Source organism: Zeus faber (genome assembly GCF_960531495.2).
Source record: "Zeus faber genome assembly, chromosome: 19".
NCBI lineage: Eukaryota > Metazoa > Chordata > Actinopteri > Zeiformes > Zeidae > Zeus > Zeus faber.
Window position 1 is genome coordinate 19,905,480 of NC_137206.1, and position 19,885 is coordinate 19,925,364.

Consider the following 19,885-nt stretch of genomic DNA (forward strand, 5'->3'; position numbering starts at 1 on the left):
CCAGTGTGATTGGGAACAAAAAAGTAGAGGAGACAGCAACTAAAAGAAACGATAACATTATAAGTATTCTGAGCCGTTCAAATGAATCGGATCGTTCGTGACCAACCCAACACTACAGTAGAAACAGCGCGGAGTGTGGCGGGGTGCTCCGCGGCGCTCCCCACTTAGTGATCCCCACACTCAAAACATTTCATGGTCCCCATGGGGGAAAAAAAAGTAAATAACTTCTGATTTTGGATTCTAAATGGCATATGAAATGATCGAATGATGCACGGATATTCCTGTCTATTAATGAACGCAAGCCGGTAAAGGGGCCAAAAAAAGCGGGACGACCTGGGCGTCGCGTTTACATCAGAGCTGATCGGAGGTTGAGCTGATTAAAACTGGTGTTTACTGCAGGGTCATTTGACCCGGGACTGAAAACCGGGTTTCTCCTTTCACACTGATGACAAATGCCGGATATTAGCGGCTGTTACCGGGTTTTTGGTGCAGTGGGAAAGGGGTATAAGTAATTACTTGCTTCTTCTGTGGATGACAAAGCTGTCAGTGTTACATTACAGAGTTACATTAATATTAGTGTTTGACATACCTGTGAAGGCATGGAGATGTTTAGGAGAGATGGCAGTGGAGTTTTTTTTTACTAGATTGTTTAACCCAATCCTGGAAAGTGAGGGGAATGCCTGAGGAGTGGAGTAGAAGTGTACTGGTACCGATTTTAAAGAATAAGGGCGATGTGCAGAGCTGTAATAAGTACAGAGGTATAGAGTTGATCAGCCACAGCATGAAGTTATGGGGAAGAGGAAGCCAGGGAGAGGTGGTGTTTCATGAGCAGCAACATGGTTTCATTCCAGGGAAGAGCACTACAGCTGCGATGTTTCCTTTGAGAATGCTGATGAAGAGGTATAGAGAAGGTCAGAAGGAGTTGCATTGTGTTTGTGGATTTAGAGAGAGCATATGACAGGGTGCTGAGAGAGGAGGTGTGGTATTATATGAGGTATATAATTGAAGTCGGGAGTTGCAGAGAATTATGTAAGAGTGGTGCAGGATCTGTATGAGGGCAGCGTGACAGTGGTTGATCCAATGATGAATGAGTTTAAGGCGGAGGTGGGATCATATCAAGGTTCGGCCCTGAGCCGTTTCTTGTTTGCAATGGTGACGGACGAGATCAGGCAGGACCCTCCGTGGACTATGATGTTCGTAAATGACATAGTGATCTGTAGCCAGAGTAGGGAGCAGGTTGAGGAGAGCCTGGAGAGGTGGAGGTATGCACTGGAGAGAAGAGGAATGAAAGTTCTAAAACTGAATACATGTACGTGAATGAGAGGGAGGACAGCGGAATGGTGAGGATGCAAGCAGTAGAGGTGGCAAAGGTGGATGAGTAAAAATACTTGGGGTCAAACTGTGCAAAGTAATGGAGGTGAAGAAGAGAGTGCAGGCAGGGTGGAGTGGGTGGGGAGGACTGTCTGCAGTGATTTTCGACAGAAGGGTATCAGCAAGAGTGAAAGGGAAGGTTTACAAGGTGGGAGTGAGACCCGCTATGCTGTACGGTCAGGAGGCCGTGGCACCGACGAAAAGACAGGAGGCGGAGCTGGAGGTCGCAGAGTTGAAGATGCAAAGTTGCAAGTTGCAATGTGGCCAGATTGAGATGGTTTGGACATGTACAGTACGGAGGAGAGATGCTGGGTATGCCGGGAGAAGGACGCTGAAGATGGCGCTTCCAGGCAAGAGAAAAACAGGGAGGCCAAAGAGGAGGTTTATGGATGTGGTGACGGAGCACATGCAGGCGGTTGGCGCGACAGGAGAAGATGCAGAGGACAGGAAGCGATGGAAACAGATGATCCACTGTGGCAGCCCCCAGCGGGAGCATACGGAAGAAGAAGTGTTTGACTTGTAAGGATCGATACCACTTTTAATACTTAGTTCAGTTTGCGCATATACCTTTGTCACATGACTGTACATAAATTAATGTACAAATTTTGGAGACTTTTGGATTTTGTCAATGTCTATTCGTCTTGGGTGTTGATGGCGCTTTGCGTCACAGCCTTCGTCATAACTAGCAGTTGGACAACCAAGAGACAACCAATATTTCCTTGTACTGTAACGCGGATGACATTCTCCTGTATACCCCCAGACCCCAGACCAGTGATTCCAGACAAGATTCATTTGTTTTGGAGCTTCTCGGGCTATAGAATTAACATCAACAGAAGTGAATTGATGCCTATACACACATGTGATGTGCTCTGGATGCAAAATCTCCCCTATAAGAAGTCCCTGAAGAACTTTACTTACCTGGGGACTGAAGCGACGAAGTGCCACTCCTCCAACTTTCTCACCTTGGTAGCCAGACGGCAATCAAACATCCACTTCCTTCATCAATAATTGGTCAGGTTAATGCCATTAAAGTGTTTTTTCTGCCACAACTTCTGTGTTTCTCCAGAGCTTCCTTCGCGAAGCATTGAAAAGAAAAGGAAGTCGACATAAACATCACTGGATTCAATGGATTTCACTAATATAAAACCATTTCATTGGGGAAAACGAAGATGTATGATGAGGACAGGAAAAAGTTGAAGGAAAAAATAAATAAAAGTTTTGGAAATATATCTTTGAATTTTATCGTGAAATGACAAAAGCTGGGACCGGAGGCGCAACTGTAACTGGAAAATAGTGAGGAAAGGTTTGACTTTGACTAGATTCGGTTCTTGATGAGTAATTTATTAAAAATATATATAAATATTTGTTCGGTTATCCAACTCATCGCTGATTTGGGGGGGTGCACTGTTACGCACGAGGGGGCGAATTCAGCTTGGGTCAGAATGAGCCACCTTGGCCTTGTGACTGTTTGGAGAAAGAACCGTCTGAAGGTTCTGACCGAACTGTGAGAGGAGGACCCCTATCTTTCTCACGTCCGGGGAAAAATATCAAAACCTGGGTTTCCTGTAATAGAGAATGAGCAGGATGATGGAGAGTGCCATTTCTGTGGCAACCTCATCACCAGGACAAGAGGACTGCTTCGCCTCGGATCCTTCCCCTTGGCGGGAGGAGAGCGGAAGGAGCTGGGTTATCAGAGTGAAGTGGCTGAGACGAGGGACGCTTCCGTCCAGGTGTGTCTTCCTCAAGTCATTGTCATGATGAACACCATTCAGGACAACATTTCAGCTGTGCGGCATGGGCTGCCCTTTCTGTGGGTGCTCGACACAGCACCCACTTCTGACTCCCTTACAGCTCTCCCAGTACAGGCTTCAGTCGAAAATTAAAACCCCACGTCCTGCGGACACGACTCCGGAGAGCAAAGCCCGTGGCTCCGAAAGGCCACCAGGTCAGCAGTCTTCATCCTTCTGGCTGAACTCCTCTACTCAGCCCCCCTGGAGTTCCCATCAGCCCTAGCCCACTCCCCCGGACCGGGCGGTTCCCTCGCCCACTCCCCCTGGACCCATAGCTCCGCTCAGGCCACGACTAGAAGAGGATGAGGAAGAGGAAGCGGATAAGAGGAGGCCAGTGGAGTCCACATGACACTGGTGAGTTTTTCAGATTCATTCAGTATTGGGGCTGGGTATGGTCAGGGACGAGGGGTGGAACAACTCTACAGTATGATATATTGCATTACTCCCTCTTGTGATACATTATTGATACACAGGCACCATACTGTATATCTCTTTTTTATTATTATTAACTTGAAACAAGGTGTGTGTGTGTGTGTGTGGGTATGTGTGTGCAATTTATTTTGAAATGGTGTTCGCTGTTGAATAGATTAAGAGATGTCAAGATTGAAATAATCCAATTAAATAACAATAATTGATAGAGATTTAATCTTACATAGGTTAAATATGATTTGGTGTGGTATCTTTATATTGGATCGTTTTGATTGTCATGGTTAAATTATAAACAGTGTATAAATAGAATAGGTTTGATTGATTCATTATATTATTCCCATTGGCGATTACAATGTTTAGATCATTACACTAAATGATAATAATCTTCTAATAATCAACTATGTCAAATCAATTCTCCGTCTCTGACCAGATCCGTCTCTCTGAAGGAAGCGGACTGGATGAAGTGCCTGGTCCGCTTCTACCTTATAAGCAGACATCCCATAATAAGAACCCAATGTAAATGCGTCGCTTCACAACCTTCACGGGACAACATCCATGCGTATCCCTGCGATCTCTCAGCAGATCCTTCACCGAGCGTGGATGTCTGGAACGGCCGAAGAGAAGCATCCGTGCCATTGGTCCTGCCAGAACAGGGCAAACCAGGAACAGCCTAAAGGGACATCTGGAGCTTGGAAAGGACTTGTTTTGTTTTGAATGGCTCAAGAGTTTTCACACAGCGATGGACCTGAAGAAACGTGCAAAGTTGAAGAGATGATCACAGGAACAATGGAGACGCCGCAGAATTGAGGAAACCATCCAGAATAGTGATACTAACTCTGCATAACCATTTTGTATCTCAACAATTGTTGTAGTTTGTATTGTTAAAGTCAAAATTGGCGCCTATAATTAAAATAAAAGAAATAATAATAATCAGTTACACAAAGGTCATACAATTTTTTTTATGAAATATGTTTTATCTGGATCTGTCGATGAAAAAAGCAACCTTTAAATATTGAATCCAGGGAATATTCTTAAACAATTTATTTTCATGATTTCAGAAAATGATGACAGTGACTCTCGTGAAGTGTGTACTTGTTAGATCAGACATGTTTAAAATTAGCCAAATTCCAAATGGTGAATATTTTTTTTAATCGTTTTACAATTCTGTTGGGAATGTCTCAGGTGTTCTGTTGCTCACAGACCCATTCAAGTCCTGATATTTGTTCTAAACCACATTGAGTAGGAGTTATTTTTCCGAATTTAAATTGTCTGTGAATTGTCTCCCACTAGGTGCTGCTGTTGCATCTCTGTTTGCATCTTCTGTCCGTCAATTCAACATGGAAATAAAACTAAAATTACTACAGTATAATCATTTGGCTGGCATGTTATTATAATATTTTGTTGCACCTAATTGTTCATGAGACTTGATGTACTGCATAATGTTACTGTTATTCACATGAGCTTAGCAACAGGTTTTCTTTATATCATCGTTCTTTACATTGTACTGTATGTCGCTTTTGTCCAAAGTGACATACAATTATTCACACACTGATGGACGCAGCCATCACGAGCAATTAAGGGATAAGTATCTTGCACAAGGACACTTCAGCACACTAGAAGGAGGAGACACTGCCCCCCTTTTCTGTTCAAACCACACAGTGTGTGTGTGCGTGTGTGTGTGTGTGTGTGTGTGTGTGTGTGTGTGTGTGTGTGTGTGCATGTGTGTATCCAAGTCCTTCTCAGCCTGAAAAATAATTGGCCTCCCTTTCTCGTCAATACTCTATTCTAACTAAATCTCTTCCTGGCAGAATAACCAAAAGCCAGCCTATATGCTGCATGGATTGACCTTTTGAGGTTTTTAAACATTTTAGACTTATTTCCACATTCAAATCCTCAAAACAAGTCTCAGATAAATCTCACAACCCCACACACCCACGCACCCACACACACACACACACACACACGATGCAACAACAACTGCCATGAATAGAAATGCAGAGATCATACAGAGGGAGCGAAAGACTTTTAAACACTCCTTCCTCCTCCCCATAGCCGGAAGAGGTAATTTGTCATCTTGTATTCTGGGCAGCGGCTCCATTCAGTTCATCAGGTGTTTGGCTGACTCTAATGGGAGGCGTCCAACCTCATGAATTCACATTTACAAATTTAGAGAAGCTTTATTGATCATCAAGCTGGGCGACAGAGCATTGTCTGCAGTTTCTGGATTTGTGAGTGACAGAATACCGCCGGCGTCGTCTCATTTAGTCCCCGTGTTTGTTTCGTGTTGCGTGGCACTTTTAAGGTCAGCGTTGTAAAGTGTGAAGTCTGTCCTTTTTTTTTTTAAACTTTGTTCAGCGTCTGTCCGTCTGCCTCTCACTCCCGCGAGTGCTGTGGTCGTCACTTTATTTAGTCTTATATGATTTCTTCACTGAGCTAAGCATCTTGCTAAAAAGCACATTGGTGGTCGTTGTTCATCCGGGCGCTGAGCCCATCTTTAAACTCCGCTGCGCTTTTGCTCCACTTACCCTGACAGTACACACTCAGGTTGGTGTAAAATATGCGCAAACACTAAATCTTTGCTACAATCATTAAAACTGCAGCTTCAAGCCTCTTAGTGATCCCATATCCTTTTGAATTAGCTCTGAATATATGGTCGGTTATCGTGGAGAATATGATATTAACAGAAGGCTATTTCCCACTTAGAGTAGTCAGCGGCTTTTTATGATGGAATGAAAATCATTTAATATCCTCCTGGAGGGACTATTGCCGACGCAGAATAAATGGACGGGAGGTCGAGAGGGAGAGACACGGAGAAGAACGTAACCGTTTTCGTGAGGGAAGTTTGGGGAAAACGTCGAAAAAAAGAAGACGGCGGGGAGCGGGATGGCGCCCGACTAAAGAAGGAAGAAAGAAAGACCGAAAGAGACTGCATCCGCTTCCCCTCCATGAACTTTCTGACCTGAGATGGCTTCCTCCACCTTTTCCTCCCCATTCCTCCGTCTCTCCTACTTTCTACAGTAACTGTCCAATTGCAGTGGGGACATTAACCACGGCCCCTGTGTTGTGTGTGTGCGTGCGCTGGATGAAGGTAATTAGAAATAAGTGGTGAGTGTAGCCGGACAGAGAGACAATCACAGGCCTGGAGATAATCAATACTGAACCATTACTGGGAAAGGAGAGAGAGAGAGAGGGAAAGGAGGGATGGAGAAAGGGTTTTGGCAGGAAGGAAGTGCAATATTGATAGACAGATTAATAGGACACATATATATAAGGACAGATTAAAGGGAGGATCTAAATGCTAAATAGAATGATAGGTGCAATTCTATTTGTGGAAAATGGAAATCAAAGCTCATCTGGGATATTCTGACCGGGTATCAGAACCAGACAAAACTGGAACCACAGGTCTGATTCCCTGGCAACATACAAACAGCAACAATCTAAGAACCACAGCGGGTATGTGTTTTCTTTTGTGCGTGTGTGTGTGTGTGTGTTGTGTCTCCGCTTGCAAATTGTGCGCCTACAAAAACAGTTGGTCGCTGGCTGACCTCTGCTGAGTGATGGAGGGGTGGAGAGAGAGGAGGAAGAAGGATGGATGGATGGAAGGATGGAGGAATGGACAGATAAGACTTCAGTCAATCAGGTCCCTTCAGGGTTGTTAAGAGTTTAGATCATTAGTGTCTGTGTGTGTGTGCATGCGCGTGTTCCGATGTTTCCACAGACAAAATTAGGCAAAGGGATGATACAGACCCACTTAACTTGGTGTGGTCATTTGGTGTGTGTGTGTTTGTGTGTGTGTGTGTGTGCGATCCTAGACAGGCACCAGTCCTCTTAAAGACCAAAAAGTCTTAGGGTTGGGGGCCGGTCATCTGCCTGTGACAGTGGCTAACTTCTAGATCAGCTACACCCCATGCTGAACTGTAGGATGCATATAGAATAGTGTACACACTATACAAGTTGTTTACAAGCATTTTTCCCCTTAGAGCCCTTTTAGAGACCCCCTAAATCCATCCCCATTTAAAAAGACGCAAAAAATATTGTTTCTCGTGTATTTATTAGCGTTCGGCCGTCATTTTTTCTTGATTGGTTCTATTCCATATTTTCAAGGTTTGAGGGTTTACGATACATCAGAACTTACAGTTGTGTTTATTTTTGTGGGGACCTAATATAAATAACTCACTTTTTCAGTACTTATGTACAGAGATGTGGGTCTCTGACGAGCCTACTAACACACAAACTGTGAAATAAGACAACCCAGGCAGTTTTTTGTGAGCTGTCGGTTCAGAAAACATGTGATACAACCCGTTCGGATTTGCAGCCCCTTCCCATGTCAAGTGGGGCTTCGGTAGAATTACAACCATCCTCCATCAGAGTAACTCCACCCAGAGCTGGGAAATAACAAGCGCTGGTGGGAACCGCTCTGTCGGCTCCCAGACAAGCACAAATCTTTTAAAAGAAAAATGAATGAATCCCAACTGTCTGTGAAAAAACTGCAAGCGATGCAATAATTTAAATTAATAATTCTGCTGTGTTTCTTTCTTTATCTAAAAAAAAAAAATGCAGTAGATAGACTCATTAACAGAGTATCCTGGAACAGGGTGGTTTAGAGGCATGTTAGAATGGCTAGAATGCATAATTTCAGTGGTATTTTGAGCAACAAATGTAAAAAAACATGTTTTGGGGACCTTAGAGACCTATGTTAACTTGTTCAAAAGGAACATAATAGGTCCCCTTTAACCACAATTTGACTATTATAAAACGTATGCCTCAAATCGTCCAAGCCTCGTGACCCCCCCCCCCGTGATCTCTGGCGACCCCCTGTAGATGTCTGGCATTCCAGTTTGGGAATCACAGCTCTATACTATAGTATCGTCCACAGAGGAGCCTGCTGCTCTGTGTTAACCGGAGCTATCGGGTTTCGGGGTTAACCGTGTGTATGGTCTCCTTTAGCCGTCAGCCGCCATTAGAATGTTAAAACTTGGATCCCTTGACTGACACGCTCAGACTCTCCAACGCTATTAATGAAACACAATCTGTGGATGTAAGTGTTGGGTTGGATTGTGTGTGTGTGTGTGTGTGTGTGTGTGTGTGTGTGTGTGTGTGTGTGTGTGTGTGTGTGTGAGGTTTAAGCAAGGTACACAGTTCGATACTAAGACATCTAAGACCAAGAGTGGGTAGAGATTAGAGGATGATGAAGAAGAAGAAGAAGAAGAAGAAGAAGAAGAAGAAGAAGAAGAAGAAGACAGAAGGTGGTTAAAGCAGGGGGCTACCAAGAGCTGTAAGAGGGATGGAGGGGCTGGTAAAATGGAGGGCAATGGAGAGTGATAAACGGGATGGAATGGCAACGGCAGGGCCAAAGAGTGGAAGCGCTGCTTGAATGGTGTGCCACCGTTGGCTGATCACATTATGGTGCGGTCGCCGTGGCGATGGTGGATGGAGGGAGCATTTATAGCCCAAGAGGAAGAGATGTAAGGGAGGAGAGAAAAATGGGGCAATAGAGGGGGGAGGAAATACAAACAAAGCCTAACAAAATGGCTAAGGGATGGGAAGATTGGGGCGGAGGAAGAGAAAGGTGGAAAGAAATCCATGTTGAGTTTAATGGGTCCAAGGCTGAAGGTTTGATGTCTTGCTCAAGGGCACCCGGGCAGTTGTGTTTCATGGCCGGGAAAAGGAGCGCACATCAAAAATAAACCCAGAACCTCAAGGCAAAGCAAATTAAAGTCAGGTGAATCACAATAGTGTTAGTTGGACATAGACATCATTTTAGTTATTTAAAGGTTTTTAAAATGCCTTTGTGCAAAAGACTTCCACAACGACGAAGCTGTGTCAGAAAAATAATATTGAAAATGAATATTGAAAACACAGCGGTGGATTAGGGTTGCATTTCCTGCGTGATATTAATACGACGTGGGCAGAGGGACACTATGCATGGGTGCGTTCAGTCGATAGGACCTAGTGAGTACGACGGCAGTCTGTTCAGGGTTCTATTGATTTCCAATCCCGGTTGGAAAAGAAATCAAACTGTTCTGTCACCTCCACAAACACATTTCACACGGCATCATAAATGACAAAAAAAATAACAAAAGATGTCGGCATATAAATTATTTTAAATCTTTCGAAAAATCTACAATTTTCCATTAAATATGGAGACTGATAAGATGGATATTCACCATTGAGTAAGTTTTTATATGTTTTACATTTATTTGAATTGATGACTGCTCAAGCTGATCTGCCTCCACTAGAACCTTCTCCTCTCTCGGTCACAGCCGGTGGTCAGGCTGTATGTGGTTGTTGTTTTTTTAAATGTCAGCCTGAGGATACATGTCTTTGCTCATTTTTTGAGCAAAGGTACAAGTGCTTTTTTAATAATATGACAGTTTGACAGGTGAATGGCAGCTCTCTTTGGTGGGGTGGGGGTTGAACCTTGCTTCCTCTCATGACAAATAAACAATGTATGAAGCAGTAACCTTGAGACAATACAAAGCATTCGTAAATAATATAAAGAATAAACATCCCTTTATAAAATCCCTATTTCAAAATGAAAGTTAGACATAAAGCACTACAGAATCTCTTTGTCGGCCACAGATAACATAAAGGTACCACGTGATCAGTAGAGTATAGTGTAGTCAAGTGTAAAACAGTATAATAATAATAATAATCATCATAATAAGTATAAGTACAGTATTATTATAGCATAGTGCTGTATAGTATTAGTAGTGTATTACAGTATAAGTGTTGTTTAAATATGGTACAGTGTAGTATTAACACAGAATTTGTATAGTATTGTATACATTTGTACAGTACAATATAGTATTAGTATGGTACTGTATAATTATTGTATAAGCACAGTATTGTATAGTACGGTATAGTATAATTGTTGTATTATTACAGTATAGTATTATTGTAGTATTTGTACAGTATAGTATGACTGTCATTTTAGTACAGAATAGTATTACAGAATAGTAGTATTAGTACAGTGTAGCATTATTGTAGCTCTAGTACAGTATATTATTATTGTTGTATTTGTACAGCATAATATTGTTGTTGTATAAGTCCAGTATTATTGTAGTATTAGTAAAGCATAATACAGCATAGTATTACTGTAGTATCAGTACAGTATAGTATGATTGTAGTTTTAGTACAGTATAGTATTACAGTATTGTAGTATTAGTACAGTGTAGTATTATTGTAGTATTAGTACAGTGTAGTAGTATTGTAGTATTAGTAGAGTATAGAATTATTGTAGTATTAGCACAGTATAATATGATTGTAGTTTCAGTACAGTATAGTATTATTGTAGTATTAGTACAGTATATTATTATAATTGTAGTATTAGTACAGTATAGTATTATTGTAGTATTAGTACAGTATATATTGTGCAGACTCACCTCTACTGTTTGGAAATGGCTCCTTAGTGCTGTTTTATTTGCTATTGTTTTAATCCATTGGGCCCTTGTTTTTGCAGACAAATCAACAATACTATTAGAAGAAGTTCTAAAGTTCTGAAGTTCTAAGTTCTATTTGGGTTGAAACAGAGATGAAAAGAATAGACAGAGGAAGAGACGCTGACATTGGGATCATTGTAGCAGAGACAACGGCTCATTTAGCTTCACTGCAGAAACAAATAAGATGACGATGGAGACGGTGACGAGGAAGGAAGAGACACTGACTGTATTAATGATGTTTCTGCCTCTGACATATGCATGCATACGTAAATACACACACACACACACACACACACACACACACACATATATACACACATATGTGTGTATATATGTGTGTGTGTATATATGTGTGTGTGTGTGTGTGTGTGTGTGTGTGTGTGTGTGTGTGTGTGTGTGTGTGTGTGTGTGAGAGAGTCTATGGTTGTGTGTGGTTTGTTTCAATAGTTGTCTCATTCCTTCAGACTGCCTGCTCAGCAGCCCTACATTGTGCCCGACTGTTTCTACGGCCCCGGGGCGAAGAAAACCCTGGCGCGCGCGCACACACACACACACACACACACACACACACACACACACACACACACACACACACACACACACACACACACACACACACACACACACACACACACACACACACACACACAAGGACAAATAGACGCAAACATTTTGGAATCAGCAAGTCAGAACATAATGAACTTGAAGAACACTGTGTTCTTGTGACTTGGCTTTTTCTCATTCTCTCGTTCCCTCTAGCCCTCTCTCTGCTCTCTCCTCGTAATTACCTAGAATTTGTCTTTTTGACACACAGTCGCCTTTTTCTCTTTGACCTGTTTTGCTCCTAATCTTAAAGTGGGAATCCATAAAACTAAAACTAACTACAATTCCCAGAATTCCAAATTAAACTGGATTTGCGGCCACTTCGTTTTCACAAAAGTATGTATCGTGGCTTTTGAATCATTTCACCTTTTAATTGATTGACTGACTGATTGATTGATAACCGACTTTGTCGCAGCTCTTTTCCAGTGATAATAGATGGCCACAAACATTCAAAATGAAATGAAAGTAGACATTCACACAAGACCAAGAAGTTTTCTGGTAACAAAAAAAGCAACCCTAGAGGAAACAAACGGAGAGGTTGAAAACTGCGTTTCTAAGGAGCCCTTGGGCCTCATCCCATTTCCAATGAAATAAACCTCCCTGTCCAAGTGGACTACAGGGGGCACTATCACTTCAATTTCATATTCAGTTTTCTTTTTTCCTTTTTAATATAAATGGCTTCAACGGTATGCCTTCTCTGATCAATTGATTCATTTTTGTTCGTTCATTTGTGGCGGACCCGGCCACCAACAATGCGAACGGCATAAAGCGGAGCGCAAACATACCCCAAACACATTCAATGTCTGTTTCTTATAAAGTGCCAACGTGGGAAAAAAAAAGGATGAAATAGTGGCATTATGCGATACTGGATGTTCACGGATTACCACTTTAATTAAGACGATTTCGATGTTTGTGTGCCGTCCCTCCCGAACGCGAGCATGGAAAACACACCTGCCGTCGCCTCCTCTTCGGCAGCCTCCTCTGTTCTCCGAAATCACCCCTTGTTGGAAGTTTTGTTGTCGTCTGGGAAAGAGGGATGAGCCGGGAGAGTGCCAGAGAGAGAGCGAGAGCGAGAGAGAGAGACAAAAGGAGGACTCGAGATGTCGCTCTCAGCGGGAGGATAAAGCAGGGATCGATAAAGCCAACAGTAAATGAAGTAATACTGTCGCGGTTTCTGTGTCGATGCATAATTCACCTCGTTTAACAGGAACACGGAGCAAATGGCCCCATCGATGCAAGGGGGGGTCGGGTGCTACACATGAGCTGTTTGTCAAAACAATAGCAAATATATAGAGTCTAGAGTATAGAGTGTGTGTGTGTGTGTGTATGCGTGTATAAAGGTGAGGTCGTGTTTCACCCAGAGAGGCGGTGCTAACGCCTAAGGCACGGGGTTTTACTGGGCATCTCTCCACTGGGATTTCAACCAGCAACCAACCCACAGCGCTGTCATTGTATGTTTGCCGTTGGCCGTGAGGCGCGCCCCTGGGCCCCCGTGGGTTCCGGCGCCGTGTGGATGTTAATACACGCGCTGCACCTCGGATGGAGAGAACACATGTCGGAAATAAACTGTTGGGGCTGTCATTCCCAGGGGAACAGTTGGGTGTGTGTGTGTGTGTGTGTGTGTGTGTGTGTGTGTGTGTGTGTGTGTGTGTGTGTGTGTTGATGGTGCACGGCCCCCCTGGGCTTAATGAAATAGTCGGTGGGGCCGCGAAGAGGTTACATCTGGGGCTCCTGCAGTGTAGTGGGCGGTCAATGAGACAGAGAGAGAGAGAGAGAGAGAGAGAGAGAGACTTCTAGTATTGTACGGTGGATGGCCTCGTCCAAATATGTGTATATATTGTATTATTATTAATTGAGTATGTAATATATGGATATATTGTATTATAATTAATTTCATATGTAATATATGGATTATTGTATTATAATTAATTTCATATGTAATATATGGATTTATTGCAGGTTATCGTCACCTTTCCCTTTTAAGTGCAATATTTACACGTTCAATGTGTACTTTAGTCTATATCTTTATTTGTATTGTCAGCGTTACTTATCTGTAAAGCCTCTAGAGTATCACAGCAATGTTCACCAATGTGAAGTTAACTTCACTTATCGCTATGTATTTCAACTGCGATGTTTAGAATTGTAATTTTTTTATATTAGGTTTTATTCTTCACTTTTAGTTTTTTTCACTTGCTCTGACAATGTAAGCGTATTTTCCCATGCCAATAAAGCTCTATGAATTGAAGAGAAAGAGAGAGGGAGAGAGAGAGAGAGAGATAGAGAGAGAGTGATAGAGAGCGAGGGAGAGTGAGAGAAAGAGAGCAGAGAGAGAGAGGGAAAGAGAGAGAGAGGGAAAGAGAGAGAGAGAGAGAGAGAGAGATAGAGAGAGGGAGAGAGAGAGAGAGAAAGAGAGCGCAGAGAGAAAGGGAAAGAGAGAGAGAGGGAGATAGAGAGAGAAAGAGAGCAGAGAAAGAGAGAGAGAGGGAAAGAGAGAGAGAGAGAGAGAGAGAAGAGAGAGAGAAAAGGAGAGAGATAGAGAGAGGGAGAGAGAGAGCGAGGGAAAGAGAGAGGGGGAGATAGAGAGAGAGGGAGCGAGAGAGAAAGAGAGCAGAGAGAGAGGGAAAGAGAGAGAGAGAGAGGGAAAGAGAGAGAGAGGGGGAAAGAAAGAGAGCGAGGGGGAGAGAGAGAAAGAGAGAGGGAGGGAGATAGAGAGAGATAGAGAGAGAGGGAGAGAAAGAGAGCGCAGAGAGAGAGAGGGAAAGAGAGAGAGAGAGGGAGGGAGGGAGATAGAGAGAGATAGGGGGAAAGAGAGAGCGAGGGGGGGAGAGAGAAAGAGAGAGTAGAAAGAGAGAGAGGGAGAGGGAAAGAGAGAGAGAGAGAGAGAGAGAGAGGGAGAGAAAGAGAGCGCAGAGAGAGAGAGAGCGAAAGAGAGAGAGAGAGAGAGGGGGAGATAGAGAGAGAGGGAGAGAGAAAGAGAGCAGAGAGAGAGAGGGAAAGAGAGAGCGAGGGGGGGAGAGAGAAAGAGAGAGTAGAAAGAGAGAGAGAGAGAGGGAAAGAGAGAGAGAGAGAGAGAGAGGGAGAGAAAGAGAGCGCAGAGAGAGAGAGAGCGAAAGAGAGAGAGAGAGAGAGGGGGAGATAGAGAGAGAGGGAGAGAGAAAGAGAGCAGAGAGAGAGAGGGAAAGAGAGAGAGAGGGGGGGGGATCAGAAAGAGAGAGAGAGGGAGAGAGAGAGAGGGGGGGAGATCAGAAAGAGAGAGAGAGAGAGAGAGGGGGAGATAGAGAGAGAGGGAGAGAGAAAGAGAGCAGAGAGAGAGAGGGAAAGAGAGAGCGAGGGGGGGGAGAGAGAAAGAGAGAGTAGAAAGAGAGAGAGAGAGAGGGAAAGAGAGAGAGAGAGAGAGAGAGGGAGAGAAAGAGAGCGCAGAGAGAGAGAGAGCGAAAGAGAGAGAGAGAGAGAGGGGGAGATAGAGAGAGAGGGAGAGAGAAAGAGAGCAGAGAGAGAGAGGGAAAGAGAGAGAGAGGGGGGGGGATCAGAAAGAGAGAGAGAGGGAGAGAGAGAGAGGGGGGGAGATCAGAAAGAGAGAGAGAGGGAGATAGAGAGAGAGGGGGGGGGTGGTGGAGGTCTAAGGAGAGCATCAATCATTTGTCAAGCGCGTGTGCGTGGATCAGGCTGTGCGCGAGGCTCCCTTCCCGTCACAAGCTCACGCGCTCCCCTCCAGAGCAGCAGCCCGGAAACGTTGTTGTTTATTTCTTTTTTTCGTTGTTTGTTTTCTTTTACGGACAAAACATTTTAAAGAAACATCAAACAATATGGGGAGGGCTGCGGAGCGTTAAAAGACGGAGGGAAGAAGCTGCAGTCTGTTTTCCGGTGAAAAGTTCTTTACTATAGCGATTAAAAAAACAAAACATTTAATGCTTTAAAGTTTTGCTTAACTATGACAATGTCGCGCGTGTTGACGGTTCTTCTGGTCGTCATGGTGACGCTCTCCGGTGGACACAGCGCACGGGTGGTCAGCGGTGAGTTTATTCCCCTATATTATATTATTATTATTATTATTATTATTATAATAATAATAATAATAATAATAAAAATAATAACAATAATAATAATAATAATAAATATTATCATCATCATTATTATTGTCGTTATTATTACTATTATTATTATTATTTTGTTGTTGTTGTTGTTATTATTATTATCGTTATTATTGTTGTCGTCATAATAATAATAATTATTATTATTGTCGTTATTATTATTGCTGTTTATATGGTAGTTATCATTATTATTATTATTATTATTATTATTATATTAGATTATAATCATTATATATTATTAGATTATTATTATTATTACTATTATTTTACATTGCGTATTGCACGATTTTTTCAATATAGGACTGAACAAAAGCTTTAATTAATTAACTTTTTCTGGTTGACTGTACTCGGACTCATAACCAGAGCCAGTGGTTCGTTTGCTTTTTGATTGGAACTGTGTAAAACATTCCAGACAATAATGAAACAAAAAAAAAAAAAACACAAAATAAAAAAGGTAATAACCTTTAACCAAAGTTTGTATTAACATTGAGAGTAACAGCAGATGAAATCTAATCAGGAGGCGTTCTAGTAAAATAAATGTTAAAAATGTATTGAAATATAAGGTGAAATCAACTCAAATGGTTCAAAAGGGAATAAAAAAAATGTTGCTGGTTATATAAGAATGATCCAACCTATGTGTTTTGTTATTTATTACATTTGACTGAGTGAATGTTGAATTATACAGTGTTATAAATAATAGCCGGGAGATTTAACACTAAAATTTGGGATAAAATAAATTGATTCACATGGAATATGAGGAAGGATGTTCTGGTGTCTGTGTAACTGTCCATCTCTGTTTCGGTTTACCTTTGTCTGTCCATCTCTGTTTAACAACTTCCGTGGATATTCCGTGGATAGATGGGAAGAGGAGGGGGAGAGGGTGAATGGATGGAGGACCTGATGTTTAACTGGTGAAAGAAAAGGTTTCCCGCTGGATGTACATGTTAAATAAGGTGGGATAGAAAGATAAAAAAGAGGACAGAGAAAAAGAGACAATAAAAGAGAGAGAGAGAGAGAGAGAGAGAGAGAGAACTGCATAGAAGTCGGACAAAGAGGGAGCATAAAACTTGCCGAATCCATTGTGAGGCAGAAAAAGAGGGAGAGAGAGAGAGAGAGAGAGAGAGAGAGAGAGAGAGAGAGAGAGAGCGAGAGAGAGAAAATGAGATGGAATAAAGGGAAAGCGAAGGAGATAAAGAGTGAGGGAAGGAGAGAGAGAGAAGGAAGAGAAAGAATGATAAGCAAAGGGAGAGCGAGGGAGCGAGAGCTGGGGGTTGAGAGAGCGAGCAAGGTTCAGAGAGAAGTTTAAGGGGAGTGGGCGAGCGAGGTTCAGACAGTTATATATAGAGGGAGGATTTTAGTGTCTTTAACTAGACCCAAAGTGATGATGATGCAGAAGAGAGCTGCTCCACTGATACAGCCAATCATTTAAAGTAGCTCCTGCTCTGCAGCCGGTGTGTGTGTGTGTGTGTGTGTGTGTGTGTGTGTGTGTGTCCTAATGTTATTATTGAGGCTGTTTAAAGCAGCTTCTGTGTATTAATCACTGGAGCTATTCACTGGGGGCTCTTCAAGCCACACACACAGGCTGGGACGGCTGAACGGTGCACGTTTTCTGGACTTTCAGCATTTTATCAACCACAAACCCAAACAGGGAGTAAGGGGGCGAGCGAGGGAAGGAGAGAGAGAGAGAGAGAGAGAGAGAGAGAGAAAGAGAGAGAGAGAGCGAGAGAGAGGGAGTGAGAGAGAGCAAGAGATAGAGGTATCAACAGTACCACCGGGTGTTCTACTGAGCCGGTAGAAGATTATATATATATATATATATATATATATATATATATATATATACACACATGGTACACACACATAAATACTGTATATACACAAACACAGTATACAGTATACTAGTGTGTGTGTTCTGATCTACCACAGCAGATGACCATTTGAAACCCTGGATTCTCCTGACCACGGGTGGTTCATTTAAAAGTTGCCTCAGATTTTCACTGCTTCCAAACACAAAACGGCTACAGTATAATCCCTGTGTGGAGATGTCAAGATGTCATAGCAGTTGACGGGTAGCAAACTCACACAAGGGTTGCAAAAAAAAAAAACGAAATACAATTAACTCTTTCAGAAACAATGCTCCGCCCCCTTTTCCAAACTTTTTAATTTGCTTTAGGGCCGCTCCCTCGCGCACCAAGCCCTCCTCATATAATGACCCCGCCCCCGACACTTGCCTTAATGAAGTAGCCCTGGAGACGGAACAGCGTGAAGGCTCCGTTTACTCGGCCGGGTGTGCTCCCTCTGGGGAGTGGCTGGGCGTCCTGGAGCCTGCCGGGGTCAGGGGTCACGCCACGGACGTTAAAAGCGGCTCTAATTCCGCTGTCGGAGCAGGGGACAGTAGACCACCTACACACACTCACGCCTACACACACACACACACACACACACGCACACACACCACTCACTCATCTATTGATGCGTGTACAGTATACTGTAAGTGTGTGTGTTTTAATGTGTGTGCATATGCATGTGTCAGTGCGTAGCAGAAGTGATTATTGAATGCCGTCCGTTGATGTTTGGTGGGAATGGTGACTGCAGCAGGAATGGCATGACCACATCACTTTGGATACACGCCAACTCTTCAACCACGTGTGTGTGTGTGTGTGTGGGGGGGGGGGGGGGGGGCGGAGTTTGGGTGTGTGTGTAGTTGTCGGCGGTATTTATGAGTTTGTGGTTGTTTGTTGTTGGGCATGTTGTCACTTTTACTACCTTCAATGTTGATCAAAATGCAGAAATAACTGTTATGAATGCTCTTTTACACATTTTTAGGACTGATATAAAAGAGATCATACTGTGTATGGTCTAAATGCTGGTTTCGACCCTCCAATCCCCCACCGCCGTAATCTCGAAATGCACTAAACTCATTACGGCCGCATTCTGGTTGATTGACATGAGATCGGAGGGTTTCGGCAGGTTATCTGTCGCGTGGTGGACGGGGACATTCATTACACTATTGTGATAAGCTGGATTTACTGTCTGTGCTTTGGCTAAAAGACGGATGTGACGGAGGACAAGGAGGCGGAGACAGAGTCGATGGAGTTACTCACGCTCCCTTTGGATTCATTCCCATTCCCTAGTATCAGCCGCAAAAGATTTTTCCGCGGTTCGGTGAGCAAACCCCTTTTTAGTCAAATTCTGAATGTAGATGTATCGGCTCTACATAATATTATATTCACACCAATAGGGCTACAAGACTAATATAATATTAGAAGACGAATAATTTAATCCAAACGTCCCTGCATATAATCGCAGAGCAGTGATTTTGGAACCTCGCAAACCTGTAATATGTACCTGACATGAATAAACTGGACTGCGTGTGTTGCTGACTGCAGCTATATTTATTATTATTATTATTTGATTGCCTTCTATTAATGTAAAGCACTTTGACCTGCAAATAAAGGTTATTATTATTCTTGTTTTTGTTATGTAAATCAAACTTTTTTTTACGCCTCACCAACATGAAGCCTTCCCTGTTGTTTCGCAGTCGTAGCGGTTTCACAGATGATGCGTAGCTGCTCGTAGAGTAGATTCATTTACCAGACATTGTGTTTATGCCGTCTCTCCTTCTCTGCCTCTCTCCGTCTCTCTCTCTCTCTCTCCCTCTCTCTGTCTGTCTGTCTCCCTCAGGTCAGACAGTGTGTACGGGTGGTCCAGAGCTGCCCTGCTATAAGATCGCCTATTTCCGTGACGTGTCAAGCCGCGTTGCATTCTGGGAAGCACGGCAGGCGTGTGAGATAGACGGAGGGTCCCTGCTGAGCATCGAAACCCCCGCGGAGCAGAGTGACATAGAGCATCTGCTGCAGGTTAGAGAAGAAGGAGAGAGCCTATTGTGTTGAGGCAAAAATATAAACTCAAACCACAAAAAAAAAAAAAAAAACATGGCCGCAACAATCTATTATTGGGCAGAGAAGGAGAGATAACGCTCGACAAATCAGAATATGTTAAACATAAAAACACAAGACGTTTCACCTCCGTTTCATCCCCCAGGAGCTTCGGATCGGGGCGTCTGGCGGTTCCGGTTCTGGCGGAGGTATCGCGGACGGAGATTTCTGGATCGGTTTGACGCGGGTGGACCCAGGGGACCAGAACCTGCCCGAACACG

The 19,885-nt window shown here is 43.2% G+C and overlaps 1 protein-coding gene across 1 annotated transcript in view; it reads left to right on the plus strand.

The window, feature by feature from the left end:
• Nucleotides 1–15,572: 15,572 nt before the first annotated feature.
• The window catches only part of chodl (chondrolectin), a gene marked incomplete at both ends in the record, with an annotated part of 8,200 nt that continues 3,887 nt past the window's right edge, over nucleotides 15,573–19,885 (plus strand). The window contains 3 exons of the mRNA XM_080020429.1: nucleotides 15,573–15,648; nucleotides 19,411–19,586; nucleotides 19,771–19,885. The exon at nucleotides 19,771–19,885 is cut by the window's right edge and continues 64 nt beyond it. Coding sequence (XP_079876555.1) covers nucleotides 15,573–15,648; nucleotides 19,411–19,586; nucleotides 19,771–19,885 — 367 coding nt within the window. The remainder of the gene's footprint in view (nucleotides 15,649–19,410; nucleotides 19,587–19,770) is intronic.